This window comes from Phycodurus eques, chromosome 4 (genome assembly GCF_024500275.1).
Source record: "Phycodurus eques isolate BA_2022a chromosome 4, UOR_Pequ_1.1, whole genome shotgun sequence".
In the NCBI taxonomy this organism is placed as follows: domain Eukaryota; kingdom Metazoa; phylum Chordata; class Actinopteri; order Syngnathiformes; family Syngnathidae; genus Phycodurus; species Phycodurus eques.
In genome coordinates this window covers 11,782,116-11,799,142 of record NC_084528.1, presented here as the reverse complement: position 1 = coordinate 11,799,142, position 17,027 = coordinate 11,782,116, and the positions used below count along the sequence as shown (strand labels likewise).

The following is a 17,027-nucleotide window of genomic DNA, read 5'->3' as shown; positions in this document are numbered from 1 at the left end:
AACAATTATATATTTTCTACTTTGGAAGTCCTTATTCCAAAATGAAACTATTTCAAACATTTTCTTAACAATGAAACATTACCTATCATGTTTAAACAAAAGAAACTGTTCAAGTCTGTCAGTCCATCTGGCTGTCTGTAGAAATATACAGTATGTACAATCAGGGGTGTATTATACTTAAGTAAAAGTACTGATACTTGTGCAAAAAAATAAAGTAGCGTAAAAGTACTTAAGCCACTCCCTTACTTAAGTAATAGTACAAAAGTACACACGTATGAATGTATTTAAGTAAAAATAAATAGATATTTTCCAGTCCAATATTAAAATGCATATAGGGAGATTTCTGTATATTTTTATATCTCTCGATGATAGGCATGCTTTTTCTGGGGCCAACAATGGACAAAACAAACAAAAACAGGTAGGCTTAAATGAAAAGATTAGTATTTTTTTGTACAATTAAAATAGTCATATCCAACATAAATAGTTAAAAAAATGATGATGATTTGTTTCAAACGCTTATATGCTCACTGAAATAAATGTGTTTGAAATATAATGTGACATACAGTAATTTACTGCCAGCGAGCCAGACTTCAACAAGCTAGATTTCTAAACAAAAAACTTTTTGGTTCACCCACTAAAGCATCGCAGGCATGAACTAGCCTGACTCTCAAATAATTCAAATGAAGTTAATGCACATTTCAAGTAAAAAAATACTTTGTTTACCTTCGAGTCGTCGGCCTGTGGCAGCCGCATTGACACATACCTTTACAGTCCTTTACGACCGAAATCGAAGCTCCACGCTATCCAGAGGGAGCATTCATTTGCTATTCAGAGTTTTGGCCACCGGATTCATTGGATATGTTTGGTTGAAGTATACGGCTTTCATTTGAAAGGCGGCTTAGTGTTAATAAAGCCAAGTTTTGAGCTGGCTTCTGGAAGAATACAAAAGTTCATTTTTAAAAACTCTCTTTTCTGAGTCAGCTTTCAGAACTTTATAGCAAGCCATGCTGGCCGGCGATGTCTTCCGTCACTCAAATACTCTTCCTTCAAAATAAGACTACAAGCTTAAAACAGGAAGTCAAGTTAAAACGTGCACATATAAACCATTTGACGCGATAAAACAGTCCCAAATAACAATTTTAACAATGCTATATTCAACTTTTAGCTGAAACATTAATTCATGAATATTAAGTCAATTGGGTTAGTTCTACACACATTGCGAGAAGCGTTCGGAACTGGAATCGAAATAAGGAACCAGAATCGGGATCAGAATCGCTCAAATTCAAACGATGCCCAACCCTAGTAGCACAGCATTTCAGAAAAAGAACCTCATATCAATAGTCAAACATGGTGGTAGTAGTGCGATGGTTTTGGGCTGCTTTGCTCTTTCAGGACCTGGACAACTTGCTGTGAACCATGAATTCTGCTCTTTAACAAAAAAGCTTGAAGGTGAATGTTCAGCCATCAGTTTGTGACCTCAAGCTGAAGCGCACTTGGTTTATGCAACAGGACAAAACACACCAGGAAGTCAACTTCTGAATGGCTTAAAAACACAAAATGAAGGTTTTGGAGTGGCCTAGTCAAAAGTCCAGACTTGAATCTGATTGAAATGCAGTAGCATTAAAAAGGCCATTTATGCTCGAAAACCCAAAATGTCTGCTGAATTCAAATGATTCTGCAAGGAAGAGTGGACCAAAATATCTCCACAGGGAGTTATAGAAAAGTATTTTCAATTGTTGCTGCTAAGGATGACCTAACCAGTTATTAGGTTTGGGGGGCATTACTTTTTCACACAGGGCCAAGTAACTTTGAATAATTCGTTTTCCTTAATTAATGAAATCACCATTTAAAAACAGTATTTTAAGTTCACTCTGGTTATATTTGTCTGATATTTACATTTGTTTGATGATCTTAAACAAAGTGGGGACACAATGCAAAAGGATAAGAATTTGAGAAGGGGTCCAATACTTTTTCATGGCACTGTACGCTAGAAGTATGAACATATTCGAGTGACAGCTGACAGTTGAGCGGGGTGTTTTCAGCGCATTCAGCAGACACAGCCAAAGCTGTTTTTCACTTTAAAGGGACTTGAACAATAAACAATTCTTGAATATTTGGTCCATCTCAGGTTGGTTCCGTTTTATATGTCAAAGTATATATATTTTTTTATGTTTCACTCCCATCTGTCTTTTTGCATAACCATCTGTTATCAGCTCGTATGAATGTGGCATGCTGGGATGGATTTGGATAGGGCTGAATGAGCTTTCCATCCTACAAGCTAATGTGTTTAAATGAACTGATTTTGGGATCATTCCACTCTAAAGGGAGACTATTTTTTAACCTTGCCTTGCTTTAAAAATACTCGAGGGTTGTGAATTGCAAGCAAGTCTAGTCAAGAACACAGATTTCGAGCCTCTTACATGAGTGGTTCTCAACCACGGACTGGTTATATGTAAAACATTTTGACGGACCGACATTAAACCAAATCATTGAGAATATACCTCACCATTACGCTCAATGTGGTTGCCGTACAATGATTGTTTCTCTTCAATGAGCTGGACCCATTTTGGGAACAGAGGGTGACCTGAAGTGTGTTATTTACAGTGGATCTAAAAAGTCGACACATCCCTGTTCAAATGCCACCATTTTGTGATATAAAAAAATGAGACCAAGATAAACCATTTCAAAACAACACCATTCATTTCAAAGTTGAAATGTGATTGGTTCATTCTGAACACAGCCGCATCCCCAGTTATAGGAGGGTGTGCACACTTGTGCAACCACATTATCTCAGTTTTTTATTTTTAGTCTACTTTTTTCAATTGTGTTATACAAGTCATAGGTCATATTAAAAGTTTAAATAATTTATCTTGATAAAAAAATTTTAATATCACAAAAACCTTGCATTTGAATAGAGATGTATACATTTTAGAGTACAGGTATGTCTGTCTAGTCTTAAGTGTGTTCAGCTGTTATATCTGCCCAAGGTGGCTTCTTTAATGAGCCAAAGGTTTAGAATACATTTTTGTTTGGAGATTGATTCCATTATTTCTTCTGTAACTTGAATAGTTTTTTTTCTGTGCTTTCTGCGATTGGCTGGCGACCAGTTTAGGGTGTACCCCGCCTCTCGTCCAAAAATAGGCTCCAGCACGCCCGCAACCCTAGTGAGGATAAGGGATACGGAAAATGGATGGTATTTCCCTCAAGCTTGAATGAATGTTTTGCGCTTTCATTTCACAGTAAAATGAGAAATGGAACTGCATACATTTTAATTTGAAAAAAGATGGAAAAATTGGTGTGTTCTAAAAGTTTTTTACCAGTAGTGTAAATTTTGTAATTAAATTATGTAATCTTGTTAAATGTAATTAGTTACTCCCCAACACTAATAAAGAGTGCAGCAGAGTCGTCTGCCCCGCAAGGTAACGCAAGTAATCTGTTCAACCATCTTAAAAAAAAATAGCAGAAAAATAGTCAAAGTACTGGACAAAGAAATGCGTCACATATTTCTCCAAAGTGGCGTTACCTACACCGTATGCAGCCAGTCAAAAAGACCAAGTCAAGCCAGTGCCGCAACGATTGTTCATACTATGCATTACGGTAACACGCTGCCAACATGCCGCGAGGGCTGGCAGTGTGTATTCATAATGGAGGAGTAAATGGAGAGGGAAATCACAACTGTCGAGTTCTTCGCAGTTTGCGACCAGGACTGACCTATGGTCAAGCAGAACAATTCACTATATTGACGAGGATTTTCAAATGAAAAGTTTAGGCTTTACACGATCAGGATTTTTGGGGCCGATCAGCGAGTTTAAAATAACCGATAACACAATTGATCACAGGATGGAGCAATGTGTCTATTTAAATGACTCGTTCATTTACTGTATACACTTGTGTACTGTATACTCTGAGTATCTTCAAAAATATTCTCGAGTCAGGTCATCTATTCTCATCACTCAGGTCAAACCAACATTACAACATGCCAGAAATAAAGGGTGCTAACTTACTGTAATTAAATTACTTTATTGTAATTAAATTACTTCACACACACCAAAACGTTAGAGCATGATTCAACAGAACGCCGGCATCTTTACGTACAACCGTTAGTGGTAGCAGTAGCTTGATAGGCTACATAACATTTTATTGCCTACTTGTGAACCGTATCGTATTAAAAGTACGTGAACATACCTCAAGCAATCCTTGAACAAACGTCTTCTCCCGAGCACCGGTGACCACCACACGTTTTTATCCATTTTGTTCTTTTTTGATCAACTGTTGGATTTATCTTACCCAACATTATAATGAATAGACACAAAAGGAATGAAGACGCTGGTCTCTTTTTCTCATGAGGAGGGCGCATGGGAGATTGTTCAGGTTACAGCCTCTCAACACGCGCTAAACAATCTCTCCCGTCGCTCCTGCATTTATTTGAAAATAGGGAGGTTTCTAAGTTTACAAGACACAACACACTAAGGGGAGGGTTTCAAGGTGAAAACATGGCACCAACACCTGCCACGTACCGGCCACGTCCTTCTCTCTGATGATTCCTGCTGAGTCATCTTCTTGAAGGCGAGACATCTTTCTTTCTAAAAATTGTCCATAATACTCATGCAAGCTAAGCAAATAAATGATAACTTCTACGATATATCTAACACCAACACAATACATGCGCGATCCATTGTTGTTGTTGTGGCCGTGGTAACGAGTGTATCCGGTCGCATTTGATTTGACAAAACCCAATGATCGTAAATGACGTCAAAAGACACGCAACAAGGCTAAAAATAAACTAGCTTTTGGATTCAAATGTTCTGTACTCGATGACAACGCGGAGCCAATCAATGACCAGCCAATTATGACATTGAAGCCGATCAGCATAAAATGCTAATTATCGGCAGACACCAATCAAGTCGATTAGATCGGTGTAAAGTCTAGAAAAGTTGTTGCTTGAAAGATGATTTGATATGATTTGATTTGGTGATAGCGCAAAAAAGACCCCATTACCACTTACCGACATGCAGTCCAGCATCAACACAGAAGATAAAAACACAATAAAGCCAGAGGGCTTAATGTGATGGTTTAGTTTAGTTTATTTATAACCTATATTTGCTTCCATTGAGTTGCACTTTGTGATTTGCTCTGCAGTAGCATATTTATTCAGTTAGCCCTTGGTAAATTTGAAATTCTTGGATACGTTTTATTTTGTATTATCTATCATTTATTGTTATTTAAAGTTTTATTTTGCACTGCAAACTGTTTACATATTGTTTTCCCTAACATGAGGCATACTCATGATTTTAATATTGATAAAAAAATAATTGCGATTAGCATTTTGGCCATAATTGTGCATCCCTAGTTAGTTCTAAAATATTGTATTTTTCATGTTATCTTCGATGTGTTACTTCAAGCCCCCTCTCTTTTACTTTTTAGGTCTTTCCTCCTCAGCAAAGATGGAAATCCTAACAAACGCAATGTGCAAAATGAGACCTCTTTGCACCTTCTCTGCATGGGGCCCCAGATCCTGACCTCAGAGGGGGCGCTGCTACCCCGGATCTCACGACCATATGAAGACGAGCTGCGTCGTGCAGAGTGTCTACAAATTTTCTTAGCTTGGACTGGCGCAAAGCTGGATCATGGAGAGTATGAAAGGGCTGATATCAACGCCACAGACAATAAGAAAAATACCTGTCTGCACTATGCTGCTGCCTCAGGAATGAAGACCTGTGTGGAGGTAACATGATACAGTGCTTTCAAGAAAGACTCAGTTTAAAGCAAATGGAGATAAAAACTACAGGAATAACCCTGATGTTAACATAGCCTATTCAGACTGTCATTTTATTAACAATGAATCTTTGTAGAGAAGTGGCGAGTGTGCTGCCTTGTGTCAAGCCCAGGTGCGACAGAAAGAAAAGAAACCCTAATTTGCATGCTCATTACTACTATTCAGTGTTGGTCAGATCTACCCTTGGTGTTGTATGGTGCTCGAAAAGTATACTGTATGTGGTATATGAACTGGCGGCACGGTGACTGACTGGTTAGAGCGTCTGCCTCACAGTTCTGAGGACCGGGGTTCAATCCCTGGCCCCGCCTGTGCGGAGTTTGCATGTTCTCCCCGTCCCTGCGTGGGTTTTCTCCGGGCACTCCGGTTTCCTCCCACATCCCAAAAACATGCATGGTAGGTTAATTGACAACTCTAAATTGCTTGTTTGTATGTGCCCTGCGATTGGCTGGCAACCAGTTCAGGGTGTCCCCCGCCTCCCGTGCGATGATAGCTAGGATAGGCTCCAGCACGCTCGCATTCCTAGTGAGGAGAAATGGCTCAGAAAATGGATGGGTGGATGGTATATGAACTGAAAGTCATGCTGAATCTGCCTTTGAAATAATGTGGTATTTTCGAAGTATGAAATAGGCAAATTGAAATATTAGTGACATACCTTTTAAATATTTTGTATCCTCTTATAATTGGCCCAGAAAGAGTAGTAGAGTAATGAGTGTGACAGAAACTCAAAATAATAACAATATTGTACCTCAGTATCATGTTAGATCATGTAGGAAACACTTACACACATTTAAGGAAGCTTAAATTGCCCAGTCATTCACAGAAATTCTCTTAGAAATTTATTCAGATTTCTTTTTTTTTTAAAGATTCTTTTTTTTTTTTAATTCACCATAGCACAATTAATTTCGCTATGCATATCTGTCAGGAGTAAAAAACAAACAAACCAAAAAAAAACATATATAGATATAATATATATATAAATATAACATATAAGGGGGAAAATTCCAGAGCAACAGGTGGAACTATAACTCCAATCATTAGACATTTATATGCAGACAGTAGAAGAAAATAGGAAAAGGCACACATTAATAAGATTAATTGGCAGCCGTATTTGGTCTAAGATTTGTTTGTTTTTTTAAATCCCTCTGGAGAGGGAATCAGACCAACGTCACACACTAATCAAAAATAACATTCTGTAGCACTAGAGAACATTCTATAGCAAATTTTTTATGATCCTCTAAAAAGCCAAAAATAACATTTTGATTTCACTTGTTCAGTTTCTAGTGCAGAGAGAAGCAGATCTTTTTGCAGAGAATGAAAACCGCGAGACTCCATGTGACTGTGCGGAGAAGCAGCACCACAAGGAGTTGGCCTTGTGCCTGGAGTCACAGATGGTCTTCTCACTCGCCCCTGAGGCAGAGGGTATTGAGGCAGAGTATGCAGCTCTCGACCGAAGAGAGGTACACAATATATCAACCATGGGTTGGTATACACACATTTTAATATGGGAGACTTAACTGCCTTACTTGTGCATTATATCATCTTTCCCAATACATTTCTGAAGTCGTGCAGGGCAAATTGATTTTATGGAAAACTGATATACAGGCATGTGACTCTTAACATCATATTTCTTTTAGCTCACTACTTTTTTTATTTTTTATATTATATCTGTATTTCCTCTTCTCTCCCCCTTCTTTCTTCATGCTTAAACTCATTCTTTCTGACCACGTTTGTTTTTTCCCTTTTATTGCACCTTCCCCCCTTCCGGTAATTTACGCCCTCCTGTCTCATAATTTCCGCTGCACTGACTACCTGTTCAGCTGTATGAGGGCCTGCGACCTCAAGATCTACGGAAGCTGAAAGACATGCTGATAGTGGAGACAGCCGACATGCTACAAGCTCCACTCTTCACGGCAGAGGCACTGCTTCGGGCCCATGGTACACTAAGAACACACACTCTCAATCATCTCCTAGACCTAAAATTATTTAATCAAGACCACATTTTCCCATTGTATATATTGGATAAAGATGTGATAAGTAAAAAAAACAACTTCAAAATCAAAGGTTGTACTCTTGTGACAGAGGCGTTATGATCTTTATGCTTTAGTTGTGGTTACTGTGGAATATACAGTGGGTACGGAACGTATTCAAAAACCCCTTCAATTTTTCACTCTTTGTTTTATTGCATGGTGAAACGGTGGACGACTGGTTAGCACGTCTGCCTCGCAGTTCTGAGGACCGGGGTTCAAATCCCGGTCCCGCCTGTGTGGAGTTTGCATGTTCACCCCGTGCCTGCGTGGGTTTTCTCCGGGTACTCCAGTTTTCTCCCACATCCCAAAAACATGCATGGTAGGTGAATTGAAGACTCGAAATTGCCCGTAGTTGTGAATGTGAGTGTAAATGGTTGTTTGTTTATGTGTGCCCTGCGATTGGCTGGTGACCATTTCAGTGTGTACCCCGTCTCTCGCCCAAAGATAGCTGGGATCGGCTCCAGCACGCCCGCAACCCTAGTGAGGATAAGCGGTACGGAAAATGAATGAATGTTATGTTGCAGCCATTTGCTAAAATCATTTTAACATTTTTTCCCTCATTAATGTACACAAAAATATTGACAGAAACAAACAGATTTGTTGACATTTTTGCAGATTTATTAAAAAATAAAAACTGAAATATCACACAGCCATAAGTATGCAGGCTCTTTGCTGTGACGCTCATCTATTTAACTCTGGTGCTGTCCATTTCTTCTGATCATCCTTGAGATGGTTCTACACCTTCATTGGAGTCCAGCTGTGTTTGATTATACCGATTGGACTTGATTAGGAAAGCCATACACCTGTGTATGCAAGACCTTACAGCTCACAATGCATGTCAGAGCAAATGAGAATCATGAGGCCAAAGGAACTGCCTGAAGATCTCAGTGACAAAATTGTGGTAAGGCACAGATCTGGCCAAGGTTACAAAAACATTTCAGCTGCACTTAAGATTCTTAAGAGCACAGTGGCCGCCATAATCCTTAGGGACGGGACGACTGGTTGCAATCGAAGCAAACATGAATGCGCCCAAGTACGGGGATATCCTGGACGAAAACCTTCTCAAGAGTGCGCAGGACTTCAGACTGGGCCGAAGGTTCACCTTGCAACAAGACAATGACCCTAAGCACACAGCTAAAATAACAAAGGAGTGGCTTCAGAACAACTCTGTGACTGTTCTTGAATGGCCCAGCCAGATCCCTGGCTTAAACCCAATTGAGCATCTCTGGAGAGACCTGAAAATGGCTGTCCACCAACGCTCACCATCCAACCTGACAGAACTAGAGAGGACCTGCAAAGAGGAATGGCAGAGAATCCCAAATCCAGGTGTGAAAAACTTGTTGCATCATTCCCAAAAAGACTCATGGCTGTATTGGCTCAAAAGGGTGATTCTACTAAATACTGAGCAAAGGGTCTGAATACTTATGGCTGTGTGGGATTTCAGTTTTTCTTTTTTAGAAAATCTGCAAAAATTTCAACAATTCTGTTTTTTTCTGTCAATATGGGGTGCTTGTGTTTAGATTAATGAGGGGGAAAAGAATTTAAATGATTTTAGCAAATGGCTGGAATACAGCAAAGAGTGAAAAATTTAAGGGGGTCTGAATACTTTCTGTACCCAGTGTAGTATAGTGTTTGTGAAACATTCCATCATTGCTAAAAAAAAAAAAAAAAACATTTATAGATTGCTTGCAAGCATTCCGCTGGATCTTTATTTTATTTGTGTTCACCATTGTTGGCTTCTTTCTCAGTGTGTTTAAGGAGGAGGAATATAATTTGGGATTTAACTTGCATTGAATGTAGAGAAACTTTTGCAGCTCATTGACACAAAACCGACGAGGCTCCCTATGGCTACACACTGATACTGCCAGAATTTCCTATGGTTTCATAAAGTATCTGTCTCCCTCCTTATCTCACTAGTACTCACTGTTTGGAGTGGATGCTCTGTTTTACCTTTTCATCTCGAGGGCCAAGAGAGTCTGGTGTGGCTTGTGTTCTACATATGAGACATACTTTTTGGTGTAGATGGGAACAATGACCCCAAAAACGCTGTTATATTTATTTGCCTCCTTCACAGGACTATGGCTGTCTGTCCAATTGGGATACAATATTTCCAGTTGCTTCTTGCCTGCCTAGCTGCCCCTTTGTCAATCCTTCTTTGATTTATGACCACTTGGGATTTGCAAGCCAAGTTTTAATATTTAAGGCCAAATGTGAAAACTTTTAATTTCAACCTCATTTTTTTTGTCTGAAAGTATTGAGATAGGGTGATCCTCATTGAAGAGTTTTAATTGAATGGCGATGGAAGAAATTGTTGCAATAGTCATTATCTAAATGAGGCCATTTAGAGTCTGGGGTGCTTGATTGGTGGTGAAACGTGTCTTCCGGCTGATAATGGCCTCATTGCACTGTTGACCGGGTTGTGTTTCCTTATTTTATAGACATTTAGAGAGAGAGACATTTTCATGAGAAATTTTAGAATCAAGGACTGGTCACACTTGTATGCCAGTGTGAATAAGAAAAGCTATTCTGAAAGAGGAAACCAGGTGGCAGCAGGTCAGCAGTATGCTGTTAGCTTGGAGGCTTAGTTGGTTGCTATTGAAGTCTGTGGGCTGTGGTGGATTCAGTAGGATGATGGACTAAAATAAGGCAAGATAAAGCATAAGCTTGCCTTTATAAATGTTTACATTGATTATAGTTACAGCATAGTTTATGCAGACCTCAATATCAAGCTGAAACTGTATGTTTTAACATTTCTGTCTTTTTGGCATTAGACTGGGACAGAGAAAAACTGTTAGAGGCTTGGATGAACAATGCTGAGGATTGCTGCCAACGTTCAGGGGTACAGATGCCCAACCCACCTCCAAGTGGCTGCAATGCCTGGGACACTTTGCCCTCGCCCCGAACACCACGAACCACCCGCTCCTCTATCACCTCACCAGACCATATCAGCCTCATTACTGCTGATGAAGATTGTGTTCTGGTGAGAGAAGTTCTGTGACCAACTTCATAATTTAATCTAACCTTTTGGCCACCATTGTAGAAATCAGTTGAAACTCTGTTTTCATCATCAGCACCACCTTTTGCTCTCAGAGGCATAAAAGTCATTATAGCACTAAATGCTCTCTTGAGCAAACAGACGTCATATCACTAGTTCTTATCAGAGGTTAAAGGTTATGTTTGTCAGAGAGAAGTATCATTTGGCGTGTCTCTAAGATGATGTCTTGAACTGTGCCAAGAGTGCCAGTCGACCAGTGGCTACTCAAGCAGCCTGTTTAAAGGTTACAGTTGATTAGATCACATTCTGCTCTTTTACAAATCAATACTGACGTGATATTGTAACATTGTAAAGTAGCGTTCTGCTTTATATTGCTTATGTAAGGGTCAGTCTTTCTGTTAACAAGACCCATGTCTGTCCCATGTTTTTTTTTTCTTTTTTTTTTTTTGGGGGGGTGAGGAAAGACATCTGATAACCAAAAATGTGTTGCGTAAAAAGAAGCCCTTATCCTGCTCATTTTCCTGAACTATTGGGATGTGTCTATTTTTGAGGTTACACACTTGAGTTTCAAGATTTATTTTTTAATTAATAATTATAGATTCATTTTTATGGTATTCTTCATTTAGTTCTTTTATGGCCTGTGACCTATTGCACCTGGAGATCAAATATTAAATCTTTTTTCCTCATAGTGTGGTATCTGCATGTCTTCCATCTCGGTCTTTGAAGAACCTGTTGACATGTCCTGTGGCCATGAATTCTGCAGGGCATGCTGGGAGGGGTATGTGGCTTTCAGATCCTTTGGACCAACCTGAGATGGCCTTGCTTTTATTATCCACATTTAGTTCGCAGTTATTGTGTCCAACAGGTTTCTGAATCTGAAGATCCAAGAGGGTGAGGCCCACAATATCCTCTGTCCAGCTTTTGACTGCTTTCAGCTGGTTCCTGTGGAAGTCATCGAGAGTGTGGTGTCCAGAGAGATGGACAAGCGCTACCTCCAATTTGATATCAAGGTAGTATGATTAACCTAATTGGGCACTTGGCTTTCTCTCCAAAGAGCATCCATTTCTGAAAAGTGAAATTATATATTCACAAAGGTGACTAAACCTGTTATTCCTACAATTTAGCTTCAAGGCAGGATAAATATGACTTTCACTGGGAACTAGTTAATGGACATGCATACAAAACAAACATTGGCGCTAAGAGACAGTGTTCAACTTGAAGGGCAAGCTGTAACATTTAGTATAACACAACGTACTGTATGTTGTGGCCATAACACGACATACAATTATTATATTGTACTAATTTAGTTTCCAGTGTTGCTATTTTCAACAGGTGTAAGGCCAGTTCCACACAGTTTGGGAAAGACTTACTGATTTAAATGTTCAAACTGTGCATCGTTACTGTGACTTTTTTTTTTTTTTTTTTAATCGAGTACAGTACATATGTTAAGTACAGTTCAGTTGTATTTAACCTTTAAGAACTTTACAGTTGCATTTAATCTTTTAGAACTGTTTGTTTTCAAACATTAATCTAGGTACAATTTTAATTTAACTTTTGTTATAAGTAATCATTATTTAAGTACTTTTAAAAAAAGCATCCTATATCTCTGCTCAGTGTTAATATTCAAGCTGCATAATGTTACACAGTGGCTTACAATAATATTACATATACATTTTAGGACTAAAGCTGAAGCAACTGTATTTTAATGTTAGTCAAATTTCCGCCAATAACTGAAGTGCCCCTAAAAGTGATTGATTATAATTGCCAATATTTAGTTTTAAACCATAATTATACACAAATTATGATCCCAAAACACAATAATGGCCTTTCAAATGCTTGCAAACATTGCTGCACCCTTAAAAACACACAACAGTAAGGATAGTAGCTTACAGCTTAGCCCACAGATGTACACAATGTACAGTACCTGTAAGTAGATGTCAACATTTCTGATGATGATGAAGAATTCCTGTAGTGGTGCAGTCTGGTGAAAACGATAAACATTTTACTGCACAACAAAGTGCAGGAGTCAAATCAATGGTGCCGATGCTCCTGGGGCGTTCTGTGCTGGTGGGAAACGCTGCTACTTCGTAGGGTGAGGTTGCAGAGAATGGCTAGTGCTTCAGTGTTTACTTCTTTGTCCTGGTCTCCAGCAATAGGGCTCTGCCATTATAAATACAGCATTTATCACACATACTGTATATATACAGAATTTACAATTCTCTTTCATTCATATTTTTGTAAGAATGAGTTATAAATAATTGCAGTACAGTTGACTTATATTAATTTAAATAATTAGTTAATTAATTAATTTATTCATTAAACTATTATTTGTTTTGCTGTTGCCAGGCATTTGTGGAGAACAATCCAGCAATACACTGGTGTCCAGAAGCTGGCTGTGAAAGGGCAGTGCGCCTAAAGACACATGGCCCCGGGTCATCTACCTCAGACCCTTTGAGCTTTCCATTGCTTCGGGCACCTGCTGTAGACTGTGGCAAGGGCCACCTCTTCTGCTGGTCAGTCATCACTGCTCTACCAAATGATGTGATACGATCAGGGATTTTTTTTTTCTTTTTCGTTAATCGCTGGATTATAAACTAAGTATATAATTAACTCCAGATTAATTACAAATTAAACATTCATCTTGGCTGTTCAAAGGTTCTGGAGCTGAGTCAGCCTTTCTATACACAGTGTAACAGCATGAAAAGACCATTTAGACCCACACATACATGCCATTACTTCTGTTCACTGTCCACTACCGTTTAAGTGAAAACTTGCTTTGCACATTTAAAGGAATTCAGATTCAAATGCCTGAGCATTTGCTTTAATTTTCTTCCTTTGGTAGTTGCATTATATTCAAAGCTTGAAATACGATGCAAAGGTGCAAGATGAAACAGTAACAGTGGATATTGGCATTTGGTGTTATCGTTCAAGTCCAAAACAATTTCAGATGCTTAGAAATTTGATTTCAACTGGGTTTGAACAAACAATGGCAACATAAAGGCTAGACTTTACATCGGTTTGATCGGTAACAGCCAATAATTAGCATTTTATGGTGATCGGCAGATCGGCTTTCATGTCATAATTCGCCAATCCAATCAATGACATCATCGATCAGCTCCACAAAAGACATTTACTGCGCGTCGCCGTAGTGTATTAATCCATAAACTACTTTAGTTTTAGCCTTGTCACATGTCTTGTGGCGTAGTACTGTAACTATCTGACGGCCAATAAAGTTTTTTTTCAATCTTGTCAGTGAAAAAACACGTCATCGGTGTGGGAGTATTTTGCTGTGTCTCAGACAAACAATACTCAAGTTATTTGCAGTCTGTGCACAACTGAAGTACGTCGTGGGGAACGTCATCAAAATGCTTCAACAGAACAAATTGGATCGGGTATGTGAAGAATGTACACAAGGAGGAGCATGCCGCGTTCAAGCAACGCAGCATGAAAAGAAAAGAAAGGAAACGCCAAACCAACGCAAACTCTGGACAACACCCGTCCATATAGCCGGGACAGTGAGAAAGTTAGAGTATGTCATTAACAGTATTTGTTAAAGTACTTTAATTGCAATAAAGTCATTTAATTACAGTAAGTTAGCGCCTATTATTTCTGTCATGTTGTAATGTTGATTTGTCCTAAACTTATGTCAGTGGCCAATTCTTGAAGTCCCGAGAGGTCATTGATGTTTTAACTTTTGTCTAAAATGCTAGAGAATAATTTTGAAGATACAGTATTCAGTATACAGTACACAAGTATATACAATAAATGAACAAATCATGTAAATAGACATATTGCTCCATCTTGTGATCGGTAATATATATACTTTTTTAAACTTGGTGATCAGCCCCAAAAATCCTGATTGTGTAAAGCCTAATAAAGGTATTTAGGGACTATTTGGATTTAAATAAAACCAATGACAGAAAAAAACAGGTGGTTTGTCATTGTGAAAATAACTTGTTTTATTTTAGAAATGTTGAACACTTATAAACTGGCAATCGTTTTTAAAGAGCTAAACAAGAAGACACTTAAAAAGAAGACGCATAATGGGAGCTCATGCTCGTGAATATGTGGATAATACAGTATGTCATTATGTATTCCAGGGAGTGTCAAGGTGAAGCCCATGAGCCCTGTGATTGTGACGTCTGGAAGTTGTGGCTACAGAAAGTCAATGAAATGAAACCTGAGGAACGTGAGTATTGATGGTAATTTAGTTTTGACGTCACAGATGGTTTTGATGTCTATGCTTTATTGTTGTATTCATTGGACAGTGACATAATGCTGCCTTTACCAGGATTTACACTCTTGTTGAAAGGTATTGAAATAGTGAGGCCAGTTCCTTTATTTGTGTTGTAGGCCGAAAACATTTGGGTTTCACATCAAAAGATGTATATGACACAAGAGCTTTTATTTTCAGGTATATCCAGTACTCTGACATACAACTTAGACAATAGCACTATTTGTTTGACTGTACCCATTTTTAGTATGATAAATTATTAATATACCGGTAAGTATTGGAGGATATGACTGACAGGTGTGTGTTATTGCCCAGGTGCATCCTATTGCAATGATTGTTCAAATACTACATCACATCCAATTTCTGTGCTCAGTTTCATATTTGGCTTTTGCCTGGAGACAACATTTACACAAGTTAGTAGTATAAACACCATGAAAACCAGGGTGCTGTCTAAAAATAAGGAATTAGGAAGCCGAGAGAAGATCTTCAGAGACATTGCACAAACATTCGCCATATCCAAGACAACCATTCGGAATGTCCTGAAGAAAGAAAGAAAGTGCTCGTGTACCCATGCATCCATCCATTTTATAACGCTTATCCGAGGTCGGGTCGCGGGGGCAGTAGCTTTAGCAGGGACGCCCAGACTTCCCTCTCCTCAGCCACTTCATCCAGCTCTTCCGGGGGGATCCCGAGGCGTTCCCAGGCCAGCTGAAAGACGTAGTCTCTCCAGCGTGTACTTGGCCGTCCCTGGGGTCTCCTCCCGCTGGGACGTGCCCGGAACACCTCACCAGGGAGGCGTCCGGGAGGCATCCGAATCAGATGCCCCAGCCACCTAATCTGGCTCCTCTCAATGTGGAGGAGCAGCGGCTCTATTCTGAGATCCTCCCGGATGACCGAGCTTCTCACGCTATCTCTAAGGGAGAGCCTGGACACCCTGCGGAGGAAACTAATTTCGGCCGCTTGTATCCGGGATCTTGTTCTTTCGGTCACATCCCACAGCTCGTGACGATAGGTGAGGGTAGGAATGTAGATCGACCGGTAAATCGAGAGCTTCGCCTTTTGGCTTAGCTCCTTCTTTACCATAACGGACAGATACAAAGTCCGCATAACTGCAGACCCTGCACCGATTCGCCTGTCGATCTCTCGTTCCATTCTTCCCTCACTCGTGAACAAGACTCGTGTACCATTTAATAAATTTCTAATGAGTAGACCATCAGAAAACATCAGTAGTTGATGAAAGAAACATTGTAAAAACTGTAAAGAGAGACCGTAATACAACTGTTTCTGACATCAGCCACAACCTCCAGAAGGCAAGAGAGAAGGAGTCACTCTTCGAAAAAGAAATCATTAACAAGCATGCTGGCCAAGATCTATGTAACCAAACTGTTTGGTTGACCCATTTTTATGCAGCAAGATAATGACACAAAACACCAAAAGAACAGGAGGTTACCACGGGAAAGAAGTGGAAGGTCCGAGATAATCTCGAGATTTTAATTGGTCAGATGCAAAAGAATATGTTATAGTGCTTGGAACTATAGTACAGACTTTGCCTTGCTTTGCCGAGACTAGGGGGTGGGTGGGGGGAATCACAATATTAATAGATGGATAAGTATGGATTAAAACAGCAATCGCTCAATGTAGCTTATTTAGTAGTTTAAAGATAAACTCTATCATTTTGTTTTTGCTTCAGTTCTCATTTTTTAGTCAAAGATTGCACTGTATTTTGGCTTTCAAACAACACATCAGAGTTGTTTAGATGTCATTGTCTCATTACTTGTTTGTTCTAATCACCATGCTCTCCTCTTGTTAAAGTGGCTGGTGTGAGTGCAGCATATGAGGATGCGGCCAACTGTTTATGGTTGCTCACAAACGCTAAACCATGTGCCAATTGCAAATCCCCAATTCAGAAAAATGAGGGGTGCAACCACATGCAGTGTGCTAAGGTAAGTTGGTTGTTCCACACACCTACATAGACAGTTTGTGCTGGTGAAAGCC

The 17,027-nt window shown here is 39.4% G+C and overlaps 1 protein-coding gene across 1 annotated transcript in view; it reads left to right on the top strand.

Moving 5' to 3' along the window:
* LOC133401235 (ankyrin repeat and IBR domain-containing protein 1-like) overlaps nucleotides 1-17,027 on the top strand; it is a 43,082-nt gene that overhangs the window by 5,106 nt on the left and 20,949 nt on the right. Inside the window, 9 exon segments of the mRNA XM_061673948.1 lie at nucleotides 5,425-5,725; nucleotides 7,051-7,233; nucleotides 7,594-7,711; nucleotides 10,575-10,783; nucleotides 11,488-11,576; nucleotides 11,664-11,808; nucleotides 13,145-13,311; nucleotides 14,899-14,987; nucleotides 16,845-16,975. Coding sequence (XP_061529932.1) covers nucleotides 5,425-5,725; nucleotides 7,051-7,233; nucleotides 7,594-7,711; nucleotides 10,575-10,783; nucleotides 11,488-11,576; nucleotides 11,664-11,808; nucleotides 13,145-13,311; nucleotides 14,899-14,987; nucleotides 16,845-16,975 — 1,432 coding nt within the window.